The sequence below is a fragment of the Cnephaeus nilssonii genome (assembly GCF_951640355.1).
Source record: "Cnephaeus nilssonii genome assembly, chromosome: 13".
Lineage (NCBI taxonomy): Eukaryota > Metazoa > Chordata > Mammalia > Chiroptera > Vespertilionidae > Cnephaeus > Cnephaeus nilssonii.
In genome coordinates this window covers 20,398,406-20,423,896 of record NC_137084.1, presented here as the reverse complement: position 1 = coordinate 20,423,896, position 25,491 = coordinate 20,398,406, and the positions used below count along the sequence as shown (strand labels likewise).

The following is a 25,491-nucleotide window of genomic DNA, read 5'->3' as shown; positions in this document are numbered from 1 at the left end:
AATTTGGCAATAAATAATAAGGTTGAAAATGTGAATACACCACCTCTTAGTAGATCTATTTTTAGTACATACTTGGGTATATTATCAACATAGATAAGTATGAAAAGCAGTGTTGAGTGAGAACCATTTATATAAAATTGAAAGGCACCCTGAACAGTAATGTATAAAATTTAAAGATGGACACACAAGTAACCAAAGAACTTATGTGCATATATGCATAGCCCATGGACATAGACAATAGTGCAGTGAAGGTCTGGGGAGTGGGAAAGGGGCTGTGTGGAGGGAGGCAAAGGAGGAAGGGAAATGAGGGACATCTATAATACTGTCCACAATAAAAAATAAATTTAAAAAAGGGAAAAAAGTATAAAAACAATTCAGGGAGGGTACATACCAAAGTCGTTCCTCTAGAAACTGGGCTGGGATCCATCCAGAGAAGTACAAGAGGGCCTTCAGCCGTAAATGTAATGCTTAATGATACTTTTTTAAAATCTGAGGCTAATTTGGCAAAATAGATTTTTTTTATTATGTCTAGGTGGAAGGTAAATGGATGTTTATTATAGTATGTTCTGAGCATTTCTCTACATTTGAATTATTTCACGATTTTCAACAAGTTAGCAATCAAATTGGCCTATGTTCAGATCTCTTACTCTGACTAGTTGTGTGGCTTTGGACAAATTACCTGATCTGTTTCGGCCTTAGTTTGTTGTCTTAAGTGGAAAAGTAAACCTACTACCTCATAGGGTTATTGTAGGGCTTATACAAAAGTCTATAGATGGAAGTACTTAGCATTTGGTAAGGAAGTCAGATCTTAGTTTTATTTCCTTAACTGTGTATTGCATAGCTCTTGCCTCTCAAATTTTGTAAAGAGTCAGCTCTTTCACTTCTCTTTTAGCAAAAGCAAAGGGAAATCTTTTTTTAATTGGCCTTGTTTATTCCTGTATTATTATAAGGCATAATAAATGCCGCTTGAAGTGAATGTGTTATATGTTTGTTTTTCAGTCAGCATCGGAATGTCAATGGTGCAGGGGATAGAGGAAGTCACCGGAGCAGTCACCAAGATCATCTACGGAAGGATCCATATGCCAATCTCATGTTGCAGCGAGAAAAGGACTGGGTCTCCAAAATCCAAATGATGCAACTGCAAAGCACTGATCCCTACTTGGATGATTTTTATTACCAGGTAAATACTCTCTGCTAGTTTTGAGGGTCATAATTTAGTTCCTTCCTCTGGTAAAAGCACTCATTTAAATATTGGTAGAATTGAACATTGATAGAATTTTCTTTTGAAGTAGTCTTTAAGTGGATAAGAATGACTAAATTCTGTCCTCTTTTCAAGCTGGTGAGCCTCTCACTGTTCACTAAAAGGTTTGCATATATGCCTTCTATTTTTTACACATAGAGTCTCAGACCAATGTTTTCAAATCCCTTTGGCATCAGTAATCTGGTTCTTTCAATTAAAAATATTGGCAGTCTTTCTTGACCTGTGTTGCTCAGTTGGTTAGGTGTCATCCCATGCAGGTTGCAGGTTCAGTTCCCCATCAGCCCAGGTTGCAGGCTCAAATCTCTGGTAGGGGGCGTGCAGGAGGCAGTCAATCGATGTATTGCTCTTACATTGATATTTCTCTCTCTCCCTCCCTCTAAAAAGTCAACTTAAAAATCTTTAAGAAAAAAATAAGAATATTGGCCGTCTAACTTTGAAGATATTTCCATTGATGATTAGCTTTTTTGAAGGCGGGATATTTTTTATAAAGGAAATTTATAGCAGTTTAACAAAAATTAGAGACCAATACATTTATAGAAGGCAAGTTGTTGCAGTCACCAGTATAATTTTTTAATGGTAAAGAGCTGCCATATTGTGTGCTTGTGTTGCAACTGAAATTCTTGTCACGGGGCAGAATTACTTTGAAAAACTGGAGAAACTGTCAGCTGCTGAAGAATTACAAGGTGATGGTCCTAAAAAGGAGCGCACCAAGCTCATTACCCCTCAGGTGGCCAAACTGGAGCACGCCTATAAGCCAGGTAAGCCCTTATCCCCTTAATGTAATAAGAGAAATTTGGCAGGCTGCTGATAACATAAAATATAAGTAACTGCATAGGTGACTGGATAGAGATGTTTAATTAATAAAGTAACGTTGTCCTTAGTAAATACCGAGATCAACCTTTGTTCAAGTGTGGAATAAATGGTTTGGTTCGGACCTTTTAGGTCCTTTTCTACTTGAGATTCCATAACTTTTTAATGCCCTTTTAAATTCCTAATAGTGCTAAAATAGATAAGGGAGGAACATTTCAGATCTCTATTTGATTATTATTGCAACAAAAAAATGGAAAAGGGTAAATTTTGATAAGAGCTTGCTTTAGATAATACTTGGATTTTTATAGTAAATTATTAGACTATGAGTAAAGAACAGAGAATATAAAGATCTCAGAAAGCTGTCTGCCTGCACAGCTGAGTTTTTGTTGGAAATGTTTTGTCCTTGCAGTGCAGTTTGAGGGCTCTTTGGGAAAGCTTACCGTCTCTAGTGTGAATAATCCCCGGAAAATGATTGATGCTGTTGTGACATCTCGGAGTGAGGATGATGTAAGTGTCAGCAGAATTGTGTGTTTAAGGAATTCTGGGTCATCACTACTTCTTTTGGGGTCATTGTGAAATGGAATCAAGCATAATGGAGTTCTTGATAGTCTAACCTAACCTGGAGCTTCTGATCTGGCCTATCATGGCATTCTGGTTTTCTTAAAATGTGCTGAGATTCTAACACCTTCATCTCTAAGGCAGCCAGGCAGGACCTGGGGTGGCAGGAATCTTTTCACTGAGTAACTGGCTGCAAATAGCATCAGCTATTTTTCTCCAGTATTTAAATTATCATTTTCTATGTGTTTTAAGATTTTTCTATAATATCTTCATCTTCTACTGCATTCTACAATTACCTTTGCCTATCTATGAGTTCAGTTTCATGGTTTGTGTGTGGATTGATTCAGTCAACTTTATGACCTTTGTCCACATCAGTGTTTTTAGAATATTAACTTTCAAGAAGTCAAGATTGTCTTCTCAAAGTATTTTCACAAATGGAACTTTTATATGCAAACTTAGAAACTTATTTTTAATAGTGGTAAACAGTCCACATTAAATAGTCTTGTCTTTTTTTAGGAAACAAAAGAAAAACAGGTTCGGGACAAGAGACGAAAAACCCTTGTCATAATTGAGAAAGTAAGTTTTAGAATTTGTTGCTATGGTTTCAAATAAGGAACTGTCAAATGTATGTACTATTAGTAGAAAAGCAATCAGTGCTCTGTAATTTTAATTAATGGATATATTCTTGTTAAGTGCCTATTATGTGCCAAGCACACCAGAAAGAAATGTGGTGTTCTCACCTGTGGCCTCAAGGAAGGCTCTCATGATCACAAGTACTGGGGTTTTGTCCACATTTGTTCAGGTCACAGCTGAGTGCTAGGGGCAGGTCACCTGTCTAGGACAATTGGAATAAAAATGACATTGTTCCATCTATGAAATAATTGAATCAGTTCACATATATTTATTGGGCACTCCCTGGGTGCTGGGTGCTAAGAAAAACAAGGTAACACTGGTAGTTGTTTTGTGAAGTGTAAATACTAAGTTGCAAGACAATAGAGCATAGTGGTTAAGAGCACAGACTCTGGAACCAGGCTGCAAATCATGCCTTTTTCACTTTTAATTGAGTCTGTGATTTGAGGCAAGTTATTTAACCTTTCTGTGCTGTCCTCAGTTTCTTTATCTATAAAAATGGAGTGATGATAGTCTCTTTCTCATTGGGCTGTAGTGAGTATTCGGAGAATGAGTACTTACATGCAAAGTGCTTAGAACAGTGCTCAGCACCCAGTATAAAAATGATTACCTTTTTTTTTTTTATCAATGTAAGCCTTCACTTGGAGCAGTGATACAGGTTGTTTGTTACAGAGCTGTTGTTGCTTTTGGAAATTTTAGAAAGTGTGTAATCTTTTCACTATCATTACCTTCTGGATTAGAGGTCAAGGAGACAGAAAGAACGGTGTTTAAAGAAATTTAGAAGTTATTTCCCTGTGTTTTTCTGGATTTAAAAGAGCACTTTTGTTCTCTCAATTTTATTACAGTGAGCTTTCATTCCTAGGTCTTTTATCTGGTAGTCCTAAATTGTGAGGTGATTTATCTAATACTCTGATCCTGACTTAGACCTACAGTTTGCTCCTGGATGTGGAGGATTATGAAAGGCGTTACCTCCTAAGTCTAGAAGAAGAGCGACCTGCCCTGATGGATGAAAGAAAGCACAAAATTTGCAGCATGTATGACAACTTAAGGGGAAAATTACCTGGACAAGAGAGGTAAAAATTGTGCACTTTGAGGAAGACATGAGACTAGCTGGACTCCCTACTCTGCTAAACTGAATTTTATACATTTCTCCCTTTTCTCCCTTACCATCTCAGTAAGCTTCAAGTCTGTTCTTTTGGCCTAATTCAGATGCCACTTCATATAAAGCATTTCATAATCCTTCCCAGCCAGGAAAAAAAAAGTCTCTTTATCCTGAATTGATTTATTCAACAAATACTTACTTAGTATCTACTAGGGACTGTGCTGAGTGCTGGAGAGAAAGTGGGGAATATTATTCAGTTTCTATTTTTGAGCTTATGGATTGTACTTGGTTAATGCTTACTAGCATGCTCAACCTTGTAATCTTTATGTATTTTCTTTCCTACTAAGCTGAAAAGTATAAACATTTAAACTTCCTTGAGTACTCATACACTATGGAAACGTGTCAGTCTTTCAGTGAAGACTAAGCTCCTTAATATATATATATATTTTTTTTCTGTATCTCTATTATCTCTCTCTCACCCAGTATCTGGAACAGAATCTTGCTAATGGTAAATGTTCTATAAATCCCAAATATTTGTTTGATGAATGCAAGAGGACTATCTAAGCCAGGACATACACCAAACAGAACATAAGAATAAGCACCTTCTTTTCTGGAGTTGGGCTGACAGGGAACTGGTTGGATAAATGTAGGTTTATCCATGGATTGGAATGTTATGCAGCCATTAAAACGTATGTAGTTGAAGTATATTTATTGATGTGGAAAAGTGTTCACAAAAAGTTGTTGGGAAAAGTGAGGTAACAAAGCCACATTAATTCTATGGACCCAATTTTATTTTTAATTATTTTTCTGTTAATCCTCATCTGAGGATATTTTTCCATTGATTTTTAGAGAGAGTGGAAGGGAGTGGGGAGAGAGAGAGAGAGAGAAGCATCAATGTGAGAGAGTCACATGAATTGGTTGCCTCCCACATGCGCCCGGACCAGGAACCTGCTATCGAGGTACGTGCCTTTGACTGGGACCCTTCAGTCTCCAGACCAACTTTGTCCACTGAGCCAAACCAACTAGGGCTGGACCCATTTTTTAAAAAATATATTTTTATTGATTTCAGAGAAGAAGGGAAAGGAAGAGAGAGAAACATCAATGATGAGAGGGAATCATTGATCAGCTGCCTCCTGCACGCCCCCTACTGGGCACCGAGCCCACAACCCAGGCATGTGCCCTTGACCAGAATCGAACCCGGGACCCTTTAGTCCACAGGCCGATGCTCTATCCACTGTGCCAAACTAGCCAGGGCTGGACCCATTTTTTTTTTTTTAATTGATTTTTCACAGAGAGAAAGGTAGAGGGATAGAGAGCTAGAAACATCGATGAGAGAGATACATCGACCAGCTGCCTCCTGCACACCCCCCACCAGGGATGTGCCCGCAACCAATGTACATGCCCTTGACCGGAATCGAACCTGGGACCCTTCAGTCCGCAGACCGACGCTCTATCCACTGAGCCAAACCGGTTTCAGCTGGACCCATTTTTTTGTGAAAGATAAAAGTGTTATACCCAGCGAAAAATTTATTCAAAATGTTAACACTACCTCTCAGATTATGGAATTTTAATTTTTTTTTTGCTTATATAATTTTCAGATTTTGCTGTATTAACCATGTTATTTTATAGTTACTTAAAAGTTAATAAGGGAAATTAATGCATATAGTTTGACCAAATTTTTTTTAACATACAGTTTTTGAAATAATGTTCTACATTTGGGAAACTTGAAAAATTACTTTTTATTATTTGATTGAGAGTTGGAGAAGTTAATTCTCACTATTTTGTAGTACAGATAATTGTAGAGTGAAAATGAATGCAGTATATTCATTTAGTAACATGCAAGAGGGAAAGGGGATTTTATATTGTTCTTGCTGACCTAAGTTAGCATTTTTCTTCCCCTGCAGGCCAAGTGATGACCACTTTGTACAGATCATGTGTATCCGAAAAGGGAAGAGAATGGTTGCCCGCATTCTCCCTTTCCTCTCCACAGAGCAAGCAGCTGACATTCTCATGACAACAGCCAGGAACCTCCCATTCCTTATCAAGAAGGATGCACAAGATGAGGTGATCCTCATGTGGGAAGGAGGGATGTCTTCTTTGGGTCTTTGTAGTATGATTTCTAGAATCCAAATTTCTTTTCCTCCCCATTCTTTTTGTGTTGCTTTTCTAACCTTTGGCAGTGTGATTTGATTGTTTAAAATAAAAATTTACTCCAGACCTATATTTTTAATTCCATGTTTCAGACCAGGTTTCTAAACATGAAGAAAACAGTAATTCTTATTTAACACTAGAGTCCAGGTGCATGACATTCATGCACTCAGAAGGGTGTGGAAGGGGGTCCCTCAGCCTGACCTTGTGCCCTTTCGCAGTCCGGGAGCCCTCAGGGGATGTCCGACTGACAGCTTTAGGCCTGCTCCCTTAGTGTTGCTGCTGCGGAGGCGGGCCGCTGCACTCGCCAGTGGCTGAGCAGCGCTCCCCCTATGGGAGTTCACTGACCAGCAGGGGGCAGCTCCTGTGTTGAGCATCTGTCCGTCCCGTCCGCCCCCCGCCCCCCTCCGTGGTCAGTGCGCATCATAGCAACCGGTCGTTACGCCATTTGGTTGATTTGCACATTACCCTTTTATTACATAGGATAGTTGTAAAGCTGTGGTCTGTATCTGAATTACTTGGGAAGCAAATAATTTAGCCCTACCCCAAATATGCTGAATCAGAATTTGCAGAGGAAAGATCAGGGACTCTGTATCTATAACAAAGTCCCAGCTGAATATGATGCTCACTTAAGTTTGCAAACTTATGGTCTTGGTTACTTTGCTAGATATAAAATAGCACTCATTGGGCTGTTGTCACCAGCTCAACATTTACCTGTAGACTGAGTTGAATGGCATCCTGCCCACAGGAATCAGGCCAGTACTTTTAAGTAACTTTTATCACAATCTATACTAGGTTGGATATTAAAACATGATTATCAAGTTTACAAGTTAACTCTTGGTGAGAATTATTCTCTGCTTATTCCTGTCATAGAACTTGAAAGATTAGCAGAATTTAGAATAGTCTTAGAAGTTCAAAACAAAAAATTAATAGGGTAGCACAAAGGGCTAGTATTATTAACTGTGAGCTTCAGAAAAATAGAATTAATGATAGTGAACCTGTTAGAATAGACTACAAGTTAAGTAACAACCATCTGGTAATAGTCTGCAGAAACATGATCTCAAGATACCTTATCAGTGGTGTAACATGAAAGAGTTGAAAATTATTCCTTTTGAAATGAGTTGGAAAAAAATACCTTCTTGAAATTTTAGCATCTGCAGAAGAAATGAATGTGAAATTTAGGTCTCATCATTGGAAAATGGGTTGGAAATTAAGGATTTGAGGTTTATCCTAGAAAATAGAAGACAAGAATGAAAGTAACCGCTACTTTACAGCATATAAATTGTATGCAAGGAGGCAGGCATTCATTCATCATAATCTCAGAGGAACTCATCAATGGAAACAAGTTTGGAAAACACAAACCAACTTGAAGGGGCTCCCATTGGTAAAGTGAGATTATTTTTATCTTAAAGAAAAATTACAGAAGTGGATTGAGGTAGAAATATTTAATGAGTTTATAATGATACCAAGAAATATGTCAATCATCTTCAGAGATTGCTAGGTCATCAACTTAATATTCTGAAAACTGATAAGTAAAGGAAAAGAATCAAGCTTCATTCTGCCTTTCCATTATAACCAAATATGGTGACCAGAGAGTTTATAATAGAAAGTTCTTCATAGAAGAACTAGAGGCCCGGTGCACAAAATTCATACAAGGGGGGGGGGCTCCCTCAGCCCAGCCTGCATCCTCTTGCAATCCAGGACCCCTCAGGTTATATCAGGCCTAAACCGTCAGTTGGACATCCCTCTTGCAACCAGGACGCTGCATGCACCAGTGACCATACTTTTCATACAGGTGAAAGGCATCTTGCTGTTGTTTGGGCAGCTACATTTTTTTGCCCTGATTATAAAAAGTAGTACATAACATGATCCTTCTGAGGCAGTAGTACCATTTTCCCTATCTCATGGGTGGAAAAACTGAGAGAAGTTAAATAATTGGTTTTGTCACACATAAGTTATAAGTGTCAGAATCAGAGCTAACGACAAAATGTGCAAGCCAGAGTCCATGCATGTCATCACTGCATCATCCTGTTTTTTAAGTGTTAGAGTAGCCTTGCCAGGTTTTAATTTTTAAATCTAAGAGACTGTCCCAATATATAGGGTAGGGTCCCTAGGCCTGGCCAGTGATCAGGGCCATATGTGGGGCTACCTGCAGGCCAGGCGATTTGGGGGCCCTCCTGCTGGCATCTGCCTTAGCTGGCAGCCTGGCGCCACTCACCAGCCTGCCCCACCCCCGGATTGCCACTGCCAGTCGCCTCCCTCTCTGGGGGCAGATGCTCAACACAGGAGCTGCCTGCAAGGAGTGGCAGCTCCTGTGTTGAGTGTCTGCCCCCTGGTGGTCAGTGTACATCATAGCGACCTGTTGTTCCACCATTTGGTTGATTTGCACATTAGGGTTTTATTATATAGTATTTCAGCTACTAAATGCAAAAATACGATAAAATTAGGAAATCGTTTTACAACCCCCAAATGGAAAAGCAGTCAATTTGGACAGCAATCATTACTGATACTAAAAGCATTAGGTAAAGGGTGGGTAGAGGACTTTACATGGGTTGGAGCAAGCTAACAACACCTGAACCCACTGGTCACTGTTCACAACACTAAGAGGGGAACTACCAGATGCTGTGTGCATCTTGACATGATGCAGTAGAAAGCACATAGTTCTACCAGCCCTCCAGCAAACCTCTCCCTTGTTCCCCCTTGAACCTGAATCTAATCAAACTTCTAATTCTATCAGTTTTTATGGGGGAAAAAGAAGATAGAAGATTCTGTTAAATGATACCACACAGATGCAAATAACCAGATCCAAACTATGAGACAAATGAGCCAGTTTCTTCAACAAATAAATTATATGGGAAGAGGATATGGACAGTGACAGAGGACCTGTTGTTAACAGATTTTAAAAGCCTTACCAACCAACCAAGTGCAGTCAATGAGTGGATCTTATTTGAACTATGATTAGAATAAATCCGCTGCTAAAGGACATTTTTTAAATAATTGAAGAAATTTTAATTTGGAGTAGCTATTTGGTGATATTGAGGAATTAAATTTTGCGAGGTACGATAATATGAGAGGTTTTGTTAGAGATACAAACTGAAGTATTTATAGATGAAATGATAGGATAAAGGAGGAACAGATTGAATAAAACTTGGCAAAATGTTGGTTTAATTGTTGAGGTTTCGTGATGGGTAGGAACATGGACTTCACTATACTGCTCTTTATACTTTTGTGTATATTTTAAATGCTTTGATTTTAAAAGCTTTGTTTATTTAGAGTAGTGGATCACAAAAAGTAGCCGACTCTCCATCCTTGGCTACTGTATAAAGTAAAAACAGCCATCATTTTTTTATAGCAGGGGCACTGAGTGCTGGAAGCACTTTTGATTTCCTTTCATGTGTTGTAACCTAGTTATGTTGGTAGCTCTGAATTTAACTTTTCAGTCCGGTCTAATGGCCAAAAGGAGTGAATGGCTAGCAGGCTAGAATTCAACAGCCTTGGGTTCTGTTTTTAGCGACTAGCTCTATAACTCTGAACACTGAGCTTAGTCACTTAGCTTCTCTAATAATCTATAAAATTACTAAATCATTTTTCCATTTCCTCATTGAGCTTTTATAAAGATAAACCAAAATAGAATTAAGTCTGAAAATACTTCTCAGTAATTCTGTAGCACTCTTAGAGTGTCTCACAATATATTGAAATTGCCTAAATACTCATCTCCTTTGTATTTTTGATCCCTGAGGGTCTGTCTATCCTTTTAACTTTTGTTTTTAGCCTAAGTTCCTGGTACATTGTAGGCATTTAAATATTTGTGGGATAAATTAAAATACTGATGTTTTATCATGAATCTTTTGTGTTTGAGAAGTGATTTTATTCCCTGGGTTCACACAAGTCATGATATTTCATATGCAAATTGAGTTGAAAAAGTTCTCAGTAGATACCTTAGAATACTTTGTTAGGATTCTAGGAGTATCTGCTAGACTTGTCAGCCCTTTTTTGTTAAATCTCACCTCGGGCAGTTGAGTATACAGCTGAGCACCCTTCTATCCAGGCTCACATACTGAGGGTGACTGAAGTAACAGTTGCCAGGATCTAATGTTTTATTTTTTCTCTGTAGGTGCTGCCATGCTTATTGAGTCCCTTCTCCCTCCTCCTCTATCATCTTCCGTCAGTGACTGTCACCAGCCTTCTGCAACAGCTAATGAACCTACCTCAGAGTGCAGCTGCACCAGCACCCTCTAATCCTCACCTCACTACTGTTCTCCAGAACAAGGTGGTTTTGCCTTTTTCGCCCCTGAACTTTACAAGGCTTCTAAATTTGAGTTACAGATAACACTAATGGCTTCTGTGGGTATGGCAACTTGTTAAAAATATTTCCTTTGTCCAGAGTTACATTAAGTTCCTAGTAACAGAGGCTAGAATTAACAGTGGTTTCAACAAAATAGGATTTTATGTATCTCATGTCAGTAAATATGGTATAGTGGCTCCACTCGTGGTCAGGGACGCAAGCTCATTCGGTTTGCCTTCTCATGACTCCTCTGGGTCCATGATGATTGTAGAATTCAAGGCTCCACTTTGCATCAGGAAGAGAGGTGGGTACGGATGGCTAAAACATGTGGATTAGCTGTCTGTCTTCCTTATGGACCTTTTCCAGGAGTTTTCACCAACAATTACTTAAAATCTCAATGGCCAGTCTTAGTCACATGCCACACCTAACTGCATAAAGGGTGGAAACATCTTTTAGTTCACACCATTGTCATCACAAATAAAATTAGAGTTCTCTTAGGAGGAGAAAAGTACATTATGGTGGGTTAGTAGCAGTCTTTGTTACACGACTTTATGTAGAAGAACATCCCATTTCATATTTAATTTACATCAAGTTAAGTATCCAGAGACTCATAGGGGAAGCATAAACAGAAGAAGGAGCATGAGCTTTTAAACAGAGCAACTTTTCATTCCTTGCCTGCCACTGTCTAGATTTGTGACTCTGAATAGATTATTTCATTTTGCTGAGCCATGGGTTCCTGGACTGTGATGATGTCTACTTCAGTGTTTATGTCCACTTCAGGCTTTTCCTATTACTGAGATGCGAGAACAGCTGTGAACAGTTCATTGTAATGCGCAGTACATATAGGCACTCATTAAGGGCCATCTGTTAGAGTAAAGTGAAAAAGTAGGCTCTTTCCTTGCCCCCAAAAACTGCCAAAGCATAACTCTGGAGAGGGAGCAGTTGCAGTGCCTTCAGATGGGGTTCTGGGGTGATCATTTATGTGCCCTCCATATTATTTGGTTTCCTGGTACTAATTTTGATAAAGGCAGTAGAAAATTGTGAGATCAGACGAGATTATATAGCCCAGTGTTGTTTTTCAGACATGAAGGGAACTTTCTGGGAAAGGCAGGGTTATCCTCTATGAGGGGAACTCAGAAAGGTGGGATGGAAGCTCAGAATATCTCCATCTTCTCTTTATGATCCATCATAACTGTGACTCAGACATTAACCCAGTACTTCTGGTTCCTATTGCATTTTCATTCTATGTTCCTTTAGACTGCATGTTTCCTGCTTTTACCACTACCCCATAAATAAAACAAATCTTTATATATTTTAATTTCTAAAACATGTTGCAGAAATCGTGATAATCCTAGTTATGGTGAATATAAACTTCTTCTCTTTTAATTTTTTTTTAGACTCTTTATTAGCATCCTGTCTGCCTTTTCATTTCCAGATAGGTGTGTCCTTTTTTAAGAAAATCTTTTCTTTGTATCCTGATCATTCCAGTTACTTTTCTTTGTACATTTCCCACAGGTTTTACCACCTGTTTTTCTTAATTCAAAATATCTTGCTCTTTTTAATGTTTTTTATTTTTCCATGAACTTTAATTTTTTGTATCAAACTTTGTCTTCATTTAACTTTCCTTTTTAATTCATTTATCCATGACAAGGAAAAATTATCTTTTTATCACAGGGTGGGGTTGGGGAGCAGTGAGAACCATAGGACACAGGAACTTTTGTTTCCATTGATTATGCTTTTTGCTGCTGTGCAAGGAGAAAGGCACAGTGTCTCCACTCATGGTTGTCGGATCTTTGCTCAGTCTCACTGAAGAGCACAGCGGTAGGGTCATTTTGATTTACTAGTAGTGCCATTTCCCCTGCGTGGTGGTGGAAAGGAGGAGATGCAGTGTTGAACTTGAATCTCTCTCTCCACTTGTAGTTTGGCCTGTCACTGCTCCTCGTTGTCCTGAGCCGTGGGGAAGACCTACAGAGTTCAGACCCTGCTACAGAATCAACGGAAAACAACCAGTGGTTAGTCTTTGCTGCATTTCTTCTTTTAAGTTCTTTTAGGTAATCTTTTCATTCTTTTTCTTACATTGTTATTATTGATTTTCCCTTTCAGGATGCAAGTGATGTTCATGGCAACCCGAGAACTTCTGAGGATTCCCCAGGCAGCCCTGGCCAAGCCAATCTCTATCCCCACAAACCTAGTATCCCTCTTTTCTCGCTATGTTGACCGACAGAAACTGAATTTGCTGGAGACAAAACTGCAGTAAGTTAGCAACAGGAGAATTCCATATTTCACTAACGTTGGCACTTTAGAAGTTATGCGGGGAGGGGGGGAGCAGGCATAAATCTGAATTTGGTAGAAGAGATTAAAGACTTCTGTCAAATATATGAGTATCTGCTAGATATCAAACACTGTACTGGGTGCAGTAGCACCCTCATAGTTGACTGAATGCTAAGGGTAGAGACAAGACATCTCAGGTGTTTCATTAAGATAATTTTTACAAGGATGTAATTTTATGAAAAACATTGCCTTCTGTTCTAACTCATTTATACAAACAAGTTTCCTTTCTTTCTTTATACCTGTAGGCTAGTTCAGGGGATACGATAAAAGATCTGCACATGTGTCCTGTACCTCTTTGGCTGTCACCTGCACTGCTGCCATCACCAGTGGAGTGTTTGTAATGAGGGAGGGGAGGTAGCTCATTCCTCAGAGCATCTTGTGTGGCTGAGTCCTGTTCACAAGGGTTGTCTCTAAATGCCAGGTGTTTCCCCACTGCTCTGTGACGTTCGGTTGGGTGATACTTTTGCTGGTTTCTTCTTACCTTCTCTGTTACAATTCTGCATGTCCTACTTTTACTCAATTCTTCTCAGTTTTGCATTTTCTTTGCTCTAGAGACACAAATATAATCTCTCCCTTTATCCCACCACTACTCCATTTCAGAGTAGATTATAGCCTGCCAAAGGATCCCTCCCCGCATCTTACTGAAGTCTTTTTCATTGCCCCATATTAATATGACTATAGGAGAACCAACTAAGTAGAAATTAATTAATATACATGTGTGTGTACACACACCCCTCTACATATGTTTCTGTGGTCTCCAGAGGATCCTTAAAGAATGAGTTTTAGAGGGAGAAATACTCAGTTGACATCCCTCCTCTAAATACAAACTAGCTGATATATTCTTAATCTGTTTCTAGTCCTTCTTATAATTAATTTGGTGAGTTCCCCTTGTTTTAATATAAATACAGAGTATGCCAGCATATTAATAAAATCAGAACTCAATTGGCTGACACCCAGCTCTAGACTGAGAAGTCCTTTTTTTCTCCTCACTTGAGTTTCCTTTGTTTCTGTTCACCTGAATGGAAACAGCATACGGTTAAGCCTTTATCCTGCTACAGCTACAGTGTACTTGAGCCTGTCCTCCCAAGTGTGTGGAAGATTGCCCATGGTGATTCTGACTTAGAGCCTGCTTCCACAGTGTAGCTTTTGTCTTCCTGAGACTACTTCAGTAAGCCATGCTTTTACCTCTCTCTTCCCCATTTTTATTTGGTGTCCTGGATAGAAACTTCCAAATGTAACCATGGAAGCTAAGTTGGGCTTGCTTTGTTCTTCATTCTCCATGCCATGGGCAGAACTGCTGTCCTTGCTACTTCATCTCACCCAGGTCCCATCCCAGGGACCTAGACATGAATCCTAGTAAGGACAGCCTTCTGTGACCCTTTTCACTTGTCCCTCTCCCATTCAGCAGTCAACCAGGATAAGGGGTTTTGATCCATGGTGATTATAGCCCTCAAGAAAAATCTGAATCCATTTTACATGACTGTCCTAATGTACTTTCTGTTGTTCTCACCTTTCGAATGTAGTGGGGAAGACAAGTTGTGATGTTTAAAGAGAATAAACATTTTGCACATACATGTATTGTACAACAGTAAAATCCTCCATTATAACCAGTTGTCCTTGTCTCCATCTCCATTTCTTCTCATTCTGTAGCCCCAGGCTCCACCAACTGTTCTCAGTGACATTACTAGCTTCCCAGCCATTATCAACTGACTTATTTCCACTGGGCACCTTTCCTGCCTTTCCACTTCACAAACAATCAAGTGAATACTTGATTAGTGTTTTTTCTTTTCTGTGCTTTTTTGTTTGGTTCTAACTAATAAAGATTAAAGTTTCTAAATTTACATTTTTATAGGGTATTGTAAATAAATACAAATTGTATACTTGAAAAATGTGTGCCAGCATTTCTTCTTTCTTGTTACTTCTTAGCATGATTTTTAATTTGTTTCTAGCATATTTAGGTAGACTGGCAAGTCTTGGTGTTGGAAATTGGTAAGGATATTACCTAACGTTTTTACTTTTTTATTGTTGTTGTAATGTTTACATGGTAAATTTCCTTTAAAAACCTAGAGTGCTTTCCGTACTCTCTCCATTTTAACTACAAAATGGAATTATGAATTGTAGATATACTGTAGTTTATCTTTTTCATGCCATCTATCTCTAGGCACATGTGACTTTTAAGAGACTCATTTAACCCAGTTTGGCCTTAAGCTGCCCTCACAATTCATCTTCTCAAAGGAGATGGGGGAAATTTGCCAATTTGTTAGAGTAAATTTATGTTATTTCAGATAAAAGGTTCTTCTGCTCTACCCCTTTCTCTGCCATCGTGGTGTGTGCAGTTGAATCTTTTCCTCACCATGTCTTCTCACAAGACTTTCAGGGTCAAGCAATTCTTAACTGACAAACAAAAGCAGAATCATCCCATTCCCCAATGGATTCGGCTGAAAACTGGTAATAAAATCTGGTACAACTCCAAGAGGAGACACTAGAGTAAGACCAAGGTGAATGTAAGGAATTGGATGTAAGTTGGCACACATACTTGTGTTGTGTCACAGTCACCAGCCTCTACCATATCTAGCTAGGAACATTACCTCTCTGGACAGTTGGATATAGTCTACAGAGACAGTCATTTTTCTCTTTGTTTCTATGTTCTTCCTGTACTAGTTGATTGTTTCAGTAATAAATGCGAGATATTTTGTTTGGAAAAAAAAAAGATTCAGTAAACAAGTAGAGAAAGAGAAAAAAGTTAAAAATGATAAAGAGGGAGGGAGATAATTATTGGCTGCCTACTTACATGAAGCTTATTTTCCTCCTCATGAGTAGCTGGGCTCTCCTTGAGTTAAACAATTTGCCCAAGGTGACAGCTGAGCAGCAGAGCATGGGACTCCTGCAGGATGTTCTTATTGCTGTGAAGGAGTAAAACTATCTTCTGGTGGATCTATTCTCACCCCTAAGTGAAATAAAGTCTTAGTAAATAGTGAGGTTTGGTTAGAGAGGAACTGGCCCAGGAATGTCCTTGCAACCCAGAAGCATGGATTCAGAATGTCAGAGTGAGGAAGACCTTAGTGGCTGGTCTACAAGCCAGGGAGCTGAAGCTGAGGGGAGAGAGGCTAACTCAGGTCCCCGGGCTGGAATTCCAGTTTGTATGCTCTGCTCCTCCTTAGGTTACAGTTCACAGCCTGAGAAATGCTGGGCCTGGTCCAGAAAATGTTATCTCTAATAATAAAAGTGTAATATGATAATTAGACCAGACTCCTTCCGATTCCCGATGAAGCCGGGGCGGGAGGGAAGCCCGGGTCCCAGGTGCCAGAAGGAAGCCGGTGCCGGCAGCTTGGGAAAAGAAGGCCTACTCTTGCACCAATTTCGTGCATCAGGCCTCTAATAGTGTTATGTTTTTTGTGAGAAAAATCCAGAGTTTAAGAAGTAAGTGCTTTGGCCCTGCCTGAGTAGCTCTGTTGGTTAGAATGTCATCCAAATACACCAAGATTGCAGGTTCAGTCCCCGGTCAGGGCACATATAAGAATCAATGAATGGATGAATGGAATAAATTGATGTTTCTCTTAACTAAATAAGTGCTTCTACTTTATGAATGTAACACTAGCTTACAATAACCACCAACTGATTTTGAGTCATGTAGTATATTCAAGATAATATTTGTTCTAGGCACTTTAAAAGTCATTTAAGACTCTTAACTACTGAGAGCAATATTAAACTCCCTGCTAATGTATGTCAAAAATAATCAAATTAGGTGAGGCACTAAAATAGTTTACGACAGTCTGTCACAGTTAAAAACACATCAATGTATGTAATCCTATCAAATAAAGAGGGAATATGCTAATTGACCATCACACCCTCACAAGATGACGGCGCCCAGTCCCCTCAGCCCTGCCTCATCCAGCCTCAGTCCCCCAGTCCCCTCAGCCCCGCCTCATCCAGCCTCAGTCCCCCAGTCCCCTCAGCCCCACAGAGGAAGGCAGTTGGGGGTGATCAAGCCAGCAGGAGAGGGCAGTTGGAGGCAATCATGCCTGCAGGAGTGCAGTTAGGCATCAACCAGGCTGGCAGGGGAGTGGTTAGGGGGTGATCAGGCTGGCAGGCAGAGTGGTTAGGGGCAATCAGGCAGGCAAGCAGTTAGGAGCCAGCAGTCCCGGATTGTGAGATCGGGCCTAAACCGGCAGTCGGACATCCCTCAAGGGGTCCCAGATTGGATAGGATGCAGGCTGGGCTGAGGGACACCCGCCTCCCCCCACACACACACCGCCCCCGTGCACAAATTTTGTGCACCGGACCCCTAGTCTTATATAAGAAAAAGAAGTCCTTGATAAGTAATAGTTAACAGACTTGTGAATAATGATTTCCACAAATGAAAATTGAAAATAATATTAAGAAGTTCACCCCACTAATAATCAGAGGTATAAAATATTTTTTCACTTACCAATCTAACAAAATTTTTAGAAATAATACTAGTGAGCCCAGCCAGTGTAGTTCAGTGGTTCCATGTTGACCTATGAACCAGGAGGCCGTGGTTTGATTCCCAGTCCAGGCACATGCCCAAGGTTGCCGGCTTGATCCCCAGTAGGGGGCATGCAGGAGGGAGCAGATCAATATTAACCTAAATCAAACCTGAAACCTGGGAAACATCTATAAGGGAGCTAGGTAATCAGTAATGTGTGTACTTTGCCAGTTGTGAATAGAATGTATTTTTTAATATATTTTATTGATTTTTAGGAAGGGAGAGAGAGAGAAATATCAATGATGAGAAAGAACCATTGATTGGCTGCCTCCTGCACACCCCCTACTGGGAATTGAGCCCACAACCTTGGGCATATGCCCTTGACTGGAATTGAACCCGGGACTCTTCAGTCCACAGGCTGACGCTCTATCCACTGAGCCAAACCAGGTGGGGCAAAATATCTTAAATTGCTTAGATTTTGTACCAATCTAAAGAGCCAGAGAGAAATCTGCATATAACTTGCAAAGGGAAATGATCTCAAATTCCAACCTCCCCGCCCCCCTCGAAAAAACCCACTGTTAACTGTTTAATGTATTGTCCTCCAAGTAATTTCTGTATGTATATGCAATCATAGTTAGAATTATAGATGTTTTTACTTTTTTTCTCAGAATCATGATGCATCTTTTCTATGTCACTGTATAGAGAGCTACCCTGTTTTTTTAAATGTTTGTATAATGTCCCACTGTGTGCCACAATTCATTTAACTGCTTCCTTATTAATAAGATTCAGTTTTCAAGGACGTTTTGTCCGTCAATGTTCATCCAACAGTGAACAAAGGTAAATCCACAATATCATCTTACAGCTCTTTCATAGTGTACAAAGAACATTCATTTTCTAACTCAGTCTTCTCTATAACTTTAAAAAATAGGATGGACAATTATAATTGTACAGTACAAAAAAACTGTAGATCAGCTACTAGACCATCCAGCTAGTAAGGGCTAAACTGTAATGTTAAGCTCCACATCTAGGTCCTGGATACAAAAAGGCTCCGGCCCCTGTACCCATGCTTCATATAGGAGCAGCAGAAAAGCTACAAGCATTAAGGACATATCTGCAAACTCTTCTGATTGGACTTTAATGCCTTCATTTTCAGTGGACAAATTAAGCAATTGCCTCCAAGAAATATCCAAAAAGGAGCAATTCAGGTTATAATGATCAAGTCCAATTGCAATGTGTAAGGGTCAGGGTTAGAGGAAGGCCCTTGTGACGCATCTGGTCCTTTTGGTTTACGCATTTTTGAAAAGAAGAAAAAAGACTCCTTGCTTTCACCCTTCCGTCTCTATTCCAGTATTCTAAAATGCATTGTATATTAGATATATTCAGTTACAGGTTAGTGGTTCATTCATTCATTGCATTACTACATGAGCTCTACAAACACAGGAACTGTCTTATTCACAGCTATAACCAAGACCCGGCACAGAGACAACACCTAGCAGGCATCAAACAAATGCCTGTTCATTAAATAATTATGCTATGAAGAAACAGCTTAGGATTATTCAGATGACAGACCTTAATATAATAAATTAGCCTGTGAGTGCAAGGCCCATTTCAAAATACATGTTACTGTTTTATCACAACAACCCCTAGGTCAGGACCAATTTGATAATATAAGGAAAGCACTTGTGTCCAGTGTTACTCCAGGTACAGTGATGACAAAGACAAAAGAAGGTCCTACTCGGGTGCAGCTTACGTTCTGAGGGCAGTACTTACAGTGATAAGAGCTAAAAAGAGAATAAAGGAGGAATTCAGTGATAGGAGGATGTGTACTTCAGACAATGTGGTCAAGAAATACCTTGAGCATGTGACATTTAAGCAGGCATATGAATAATGAGAAGAAGACCGCCATGCAAAGGTCTCAGAAGAGCTCAAGCAAAATGAAGAAGATGGCCAAGACCCTGAAATGAGAATGAGTGAGGAGTTGAAGGGGCCATGGCAGGTCAATGTTGCTGGAGTGAAGGGAGTGGGATAGGGTGACCACATGGGGTCTTGAAGGGACCTATTCTCATTGCATGGGAAGCTTTTGCAGAGTTTTTAAAGAAAAAGTACAAAACAACATATACTCTGATTTATGAGCTCCACAAACACAGGAACTGTCTTATTCACAGCTGTACCCAAGACCTGGCACAGAGACAACACCTAGCAGGCATCAAACAAATACTTTTAAAAATCACTTTGCCCTATGAAGATGAAAATAGACAAGAGAAGGGGACACTTAGCAGAGAGCCTCACAACACTATTCCTGGTCTACAGGATGAGGAGACTGAGCCTTTAAAAGGCAGTGATTGAGAATAAATTTTTTGAAAATAGACCTTAAGACAGTGGTTAGCTTTGGGAGTGTTTAGGGGGATGGGATTGGCACAAAGATGTAGGAAACTGGTTAGTTTGTATTATGTTGAATGGTGGATTAATGGGTATTACTTTTACTATTGTGTTTTATGACTTTCATATGTCATATATGCCTTCTATGGATGTTATGGGTTGAATTGTGTCCCTCAAAACTCATGTTGAAGCCCTAGCCCCCAGAACCTCAGAATGTGACTGTTTTTGAAGAATGGGCCTTTAAAGACGTATTAAATTAAAATAAGGTCATTAGTGTGGGTGGGCTCTAATCCATAGGACTGGTGTCCTTATAAGATTAGGACACAGGCACAGAGAGGAGACCATGTGAAGACAAAGATAGTAAAACAGCCATCTAAAAGTTGAGAGACCAGAAAGCCAACCCTGCCAACAGCTTGATCTCAGACTTCTAGCCCCCAGAATTGTAATAAAATAAATTTCCATTGTTTAAGTCACCCCTTTTGTGGTATTTTGTTATGGCAGCCCTAGCAAACTAATAACTATAGGTATTCAAATATTTCATTAAAATGTAAAATCTATATGCTAGTGGAATATATATATATATATACTGGAAGCCCAGTGCACGAAATTTGTGCACAGAGGTGGGTTGTCCCTCAGCCCAGCCTGTACCCTCTCCAATCTGGGACTCCTGGAGGGATGTCTAACTGCCCGTTTAGGCCCGATCCTTGTGGGATCAGGCCTAAACGGGCAGTCGGACATCCCTCTCACAATCCAGGACTGCTGGCTCCCAACTGCTTGCCTGCCTGCCTTCCTGATTGCCCCTAACCGCTTCTGCCTGCCAGCCTGATCACCCCCTAACCACTCCAATGCCAGCCTGGTTGATGCTTAACTGCTCCCCTGCCAGCCTGTTTGCCCCCAACTTCCCTCCTCTACCGGCCTGGTCACCCCTAACTGCCCTCTCCTGCAGGGTTGATCACCTCCAACTGCCCTCCCTTGCAAGCCTGGTCCCTCTCAACTGCCCTCCCTTGCAGGCCTGGTCCCTCTCAACTGCCCTCCTTTGCAGGCCGGGTGCCTCCCAACTGCCCTCTCCTGCTGGCCATCTTGTAGTGGCCATCTTGTGTCCACATGGGGGCAGAATCTTTGACCACATGGGGGCAGACATATTGTGTGTTGGATAAGGTGACCAGATCGTCCCGCTTTTGGCAGGACAGTCCCAATTTTTAACAATTTGTCCCGAGTCCCACGGCATTTTAAAAAAGTCCCTATCTTTCCAAAAATAGGGATCTTTCCAAAAATAGGGACTTTTTTAAAACGCCGTGGGACGCGGGACAAATTGTTAAAAATCGGGACTGTCCCGCCAAAAGCGGGACGATCTGGTCACCTTAGTGTTGGAGTGATGGTCAATCTGCATATTACTCTTTTATTAGATAGGATAGAGATCTGGTGCACTGGTGGGGGCCAGCTGGTTTGCCCTGAAGGGTGTCCCGGATCAGGGTGGGGTTCCCTTGAGGTATGGGGGGGCCTGAGCGAGGGGCCTGTGGTGGTTTGCAGGCCAGCCATGCCCCCTGGCAACCCAAGCAGAGGCCCTGGTATCTGGAATTTATTTTCCTTCTACAATTGAAACTTTGTAGCCTTAAGCAGAGGCCTGGCCGGCCAGGGTGTGCGGAAAGCTTTGCTTCCCCTGTGCCACCGACAACCCTGGCCTGCTCTCTCAAGCTCCGTTCTGCCCCCATTTCTGTTTGAATTTGTTTACCTTCTATAATTGAAACTTTATAGCTTGAGTGGAGGCTTAGGCCTGCAATGGCTATCGGAAAGCTTGGCTTGTTCTGTTACCTGGGAAACCTTGCTCTCTGTGGCTGTAGCCATCTTTGCTGGGGTTAATTTGCATACTCACCCTGATTGGCTGGTGGGCGTGTCTTTGCTGGTGGGCGTGGCTTATGTAGCGGTATGATGGTTAATTTGCATATTACCCTTTTTATTAGAGAGGATTCTGCTAACAATGGTCACTCCTAAACATTTCTTCAAATTTTAAAGGAGTTTTCCTTCATAGCTACTATACCAATATTACATTGAACAAATGTGGTAATCACCTAACATCTAATACCAGCCAATTTTCAAATTTACCCAAATATCCCAAACATGTCTAAAAAGCTGTTTATTTTCCCAGAACCAGAATCCATTCAAGCATTTGGTTGTCTTTTAAGTTTTTGGAAACTTAGAACAATCACCCCTGACCCTTTTTTATGCCATCAATTTTCTTTAATCTTTGTGATTTTATCTTCTATAAAATTGGTTGTCTTATAGAATGCCTAGCATTCTTGATGTATCTGATTGTTTCCCATTGTTTCTTTGAGGGTGTCTAACTGGTTCCTCTAGCCCCTGTAAAGGGAAGATTAGATATAAAGGCTTGATTGGATTCAGGTTGAACATTTTAAACAAAAAACCTTCATTAAGTGATGCTGTATACTTCATGCAGCAGCACACCAGAGACCTCATAAAAATTTGATTGTCCCAAGGGTAATGATGCTCAATTGAATAACTGAATTAAGGTGGGGCATCCAGATTTCTCCATTGCAAAAGTATGTCTTCTTTCTGATTGGCAAGTAATCTGAGAGGTGTATTTGACAACACACTGCACATTTGTGTAGTTATTTACAGTGTATCAAATATTTTCAAATGCACAACAGCATCCCTGTAGGGTTTTATTTCTATTTAACAGAAATGAAAATTGAGTCTTGGAGTGCTTAAATAAATGCCTTTCTTAAGTCCTAGAACCAGTGAGTAGCAAAGGCAGGACTGAAGCATAATTGAGTTCATTTTAGTTCAGTTAAAAACTTTTTTTAATCCCAAAGAGCCTACTTCTACCTGCAGATTTTCAAAGTGTATTCTCTCTCCTTAATTCAATGAGTCTCTCCTTATGGAAAACATTTGTCTTTACTTTCTTGATACCGGGAAGCATGTTACCAAGGAAAAGCAATTTGTTTTAGTGTCTAACAGCCATTTCTATTGCCTATCTAAACTAGCAAAATATAACAGGTTCCCCAAAGCTCCATTTTAACAGTAGCTTACAACATCTAAATGTTAAATGAAGTACTGAATATGTTACTTTCATAAATGTATGAACAAAGTAAATTTATTTTTAAAAAATTGGTGCGAAGTTATGCACACACAAGTGCGCTTGTGCTAAAATCAACAAAGTAAGTCTGGAAGAGATACCACTGTGAAGTACGTACAAAGTCAGGTCCTTGCGAGTCTATTTTCTCCTCATTAACGTGAGCAACTTGTGAGACAGAATTAGAAGCAAGAGAGCCCGGCGGCATGGCTCAGCGGTTAAGCATCATCTATGAACCAGGAGGTCAAGGTTCCATTCCTGGTCAGGGCACATGCCCTGGTTGTGCGCTCGGTCCCGGTGGGGGGCGTGCAGAAGGCAGCCAGTCAGTGATTCTCATCATAGATGTTTCTGCCTCCTTTCCTCTCAGAAATCACTATATATATATACATATATATATGTGAAAAAGGATTAGAAGCAAGAGATAAAGGATGTGGTGCAATAAGAAAACCAGGGAAAGTCATTAGGAGGATCGTGGATCCAGGAGGGAAGCTATTTCTGGGCTCCCCGGAAATCTGGGCCTCCAGATCCGAGCCAGCTGCTGGAAGAGGGCTTTAAAGGGGGAGACTGCCTGGTCCAGTGATTCAGGCAGGGCCTGACTGCTCAGAATCACTCTTCCTAGCAAAAAACTACGGAGGTCTTAACTCAGCAAGAGGGACTCTAACACCGCACTGAGCGCTTTAGTGAGACTGACTTGCTTTTACTCCCACCAATTCCCCTAAAGCAAGAAGCAGGCGGACACGCCCCCCGGGCGCTCATCCCAGATTTTACTGGCTGCCCCGGCCTGCCCCTCTTACAATACGTTTCTTTCATTGGCCAGCAGGTGAGTGACATTTGTAACAACCAATAAGAAATGAAAGTAAGGATGTGGCAATGAGACACCTCCCTTTTTCCTCAACTGGTGCAGTCAATGGTAGAAGAGGTTGAGCAGCTGATACCAACCACCAATCCATAAGGGCGGAAGAGGGACGCTAGGAAGAATGATGGGAGGGGGTGACGTGGCAGTGACGGGAACATAAAATGAAATGAGTGGCGGAAACGCTAGCCAATCCACGATCAGACTGGCCGGGCACTCTGAATTCTCGAGTCCTCCTTAAATGCTGGAGACTTCAGGAAAGCACCAATGAGCTTTACAGAAGTCTGATTGGCCTTCATAGGAACCAATCAATGACGTGCCTGGCGGACAGTCCCATCCGGGACTCTCAGCGGGTTGTATGGAATGACAGGCCCCAGAAAAATGCCAATGTCCTAGGGATCTTCCGCAAGTGACACTAAGCGGCACCAATTGACTTCCTTCTTCCCGGCAGCCGGTCCCTCCTCCCCCGGCCGGCCTGGCGGGGCGGTGACGCTACGCGGCGGCGGCTGATGCGCTAGGTGTGCGGCGCTCCAGCGGCGACGGCGGCTCTCGTAGGCGGTTCCGGTTCTGTGTCTCGGGGCGGTGGCAGCTCATGGCGGCGACGGAGCTGAGAGGAGTGGTGGGCCCGGGCCCGGCAGCCATTGCAGCTCCGGGCGGCGGCGGCACCGGTCCCCCGGTGGTGGGAAGCGGAGGCGGCCGCGGAGACTCGGCGCCAGGCTCTGGGGCCGCGCCGGGCACTGTCGCCACGGCGTCTGCGAGCGGCCCGGGCCCCGGGGCCGGCGCAGTGGCGGCGGCGGCGGGCCCAGCCCCAGTACCTCCGGCCGGGGGCTCGGGGGGCTCGGGCGGCTCGGGCGCTGGGGGTTCGGGCTCGGCTCGAGAAGGCTGGCTCTTCAAATGGACCAATTATATCAAAGGCTACCAGCGGCGTTGGTTCGTGCTGAGCAACGGGCTACTAAGCTACTACAGGTAACTGCTTCCGGGGCGCTGTCCCCCTGCTGCAGCCCACCTTCCCTCGCCGTCGCCCTCTCCGGCTGGCCCCGCAGCCAAGGTCGCCCCAGGCCCCTTTTCGTCACCGGCGCGCATTGACAGCCCGCGACCTGAGCCCACCATCACGGAGAGTGCATGCCCCACAACTTGCCCCTCTACCTGGGTTGCCCAGCCTCGGTGCCATACCTTCCCCCTCGGCCTCTGGCCTTTCCATTATGTTTCCACCAGCACGTGGGTGCAATGATTAATTCTGCACGAAGACGCTGTTGTAGGTGCCAAGGGGCACTGCTCCCAAGGAACTTAGCGTCAAAGTCCCAAGGTTTAGCTTTAGCTGTCTATGCCCAGTCTCCAGATTTCAAGGTTATTAGCAGCCCTTGATGTACCCCGCGTTGCTCTCTCCACATTCAGGCACAAGGACAGGGTGGCCTCCATCTATCCCCTGTCTTCCTTCTCTCTCCAAGACTTGGGCATGTTTTCTCCTTCTAGACAGACAGCGCAGAATGAAGATGTGCACTCCAGTACTCCTTTTATTTTTGCTTGCCCCACCTCCTCCCGTGAGAATGATTAAGTTTTCCATCCAGTAATATTTCTGGGGTCTCTGGCTAGTTT

At 41.7% G+C, this 25,491-nt stretch overlaps 2 protein-coding genes across 4 annotated transcripts in view; both read left to right on the top strand.

Annotated features, from left to right (window-relative positions):
* The window catches only part of PATL1 (PAT1 homolog 1, processing body mRNA decay factor), a 33,667-nt gene extending 18,649 nt beyond the window's left edge, over positions 1-15,018 (top strand). For all 3 annotated transcript variants that reach the window (XM_079787213.1, XM_079787215.1, XM_079787214.1), the window contains 10 exons: positions 1,000-1,180; positions 1,896-2,019; positions 2,481-2,578; positions 3,146-3,205; positions 4,184-4,332; positions 6,266-6,425; positions 10,624-10,779; positions 12,715-12,806; positions 12,898-13,047; positions 13,371-15,018. In XM_079787213.1, the coding sequence (XP_079643339.1) occupies positions 1,000-1,180; positions 1,896-2,019; positions 2,481-2,578; positions 3,146-3,205; positions 4,184-4,332; positions 6,266-6,425; positions 10,624-10,779; positions 12,715-12,806; positions 12,898-13,047; positions 13,371-13,392 (1,192 nt within the window). In that variant the 3' untranslated portion in view covers positions 13,393-15,018. The remainder of the gene's footprint in view (positions 1-999; positions 1,181-1,895; positions 2,020-2,480; positions 2,579-3,145; positions 3,206-4,183; positions 4,333-6,265; positions 6,426-10,623; positions 10,780-12,714; positions 12,807-12,897; positions 13,048-13,370) is intronic.
* A 9,239-nt stretch (positions 15,019-24,257) lies between these two features.
* The window catches only part of OSBP (oxysterol binding protein), a 34,591-nt gene continuing 33,357 nt past the window's right edge, over positions 24,258-25,491 (top strand). Inside the window, exon 1 of the mRNA XM_079786922.1 lies at positions 24,258-24,861. Within this exon, the coding sequence (XP_079643048.1) occupies positions 24,488-24,861 (374 nt within the window). The 5' untranslated portion in view covers positions 24,258-24,487. The remainder of the gene's footprint in view (positions 24,862-25,491) is intronic.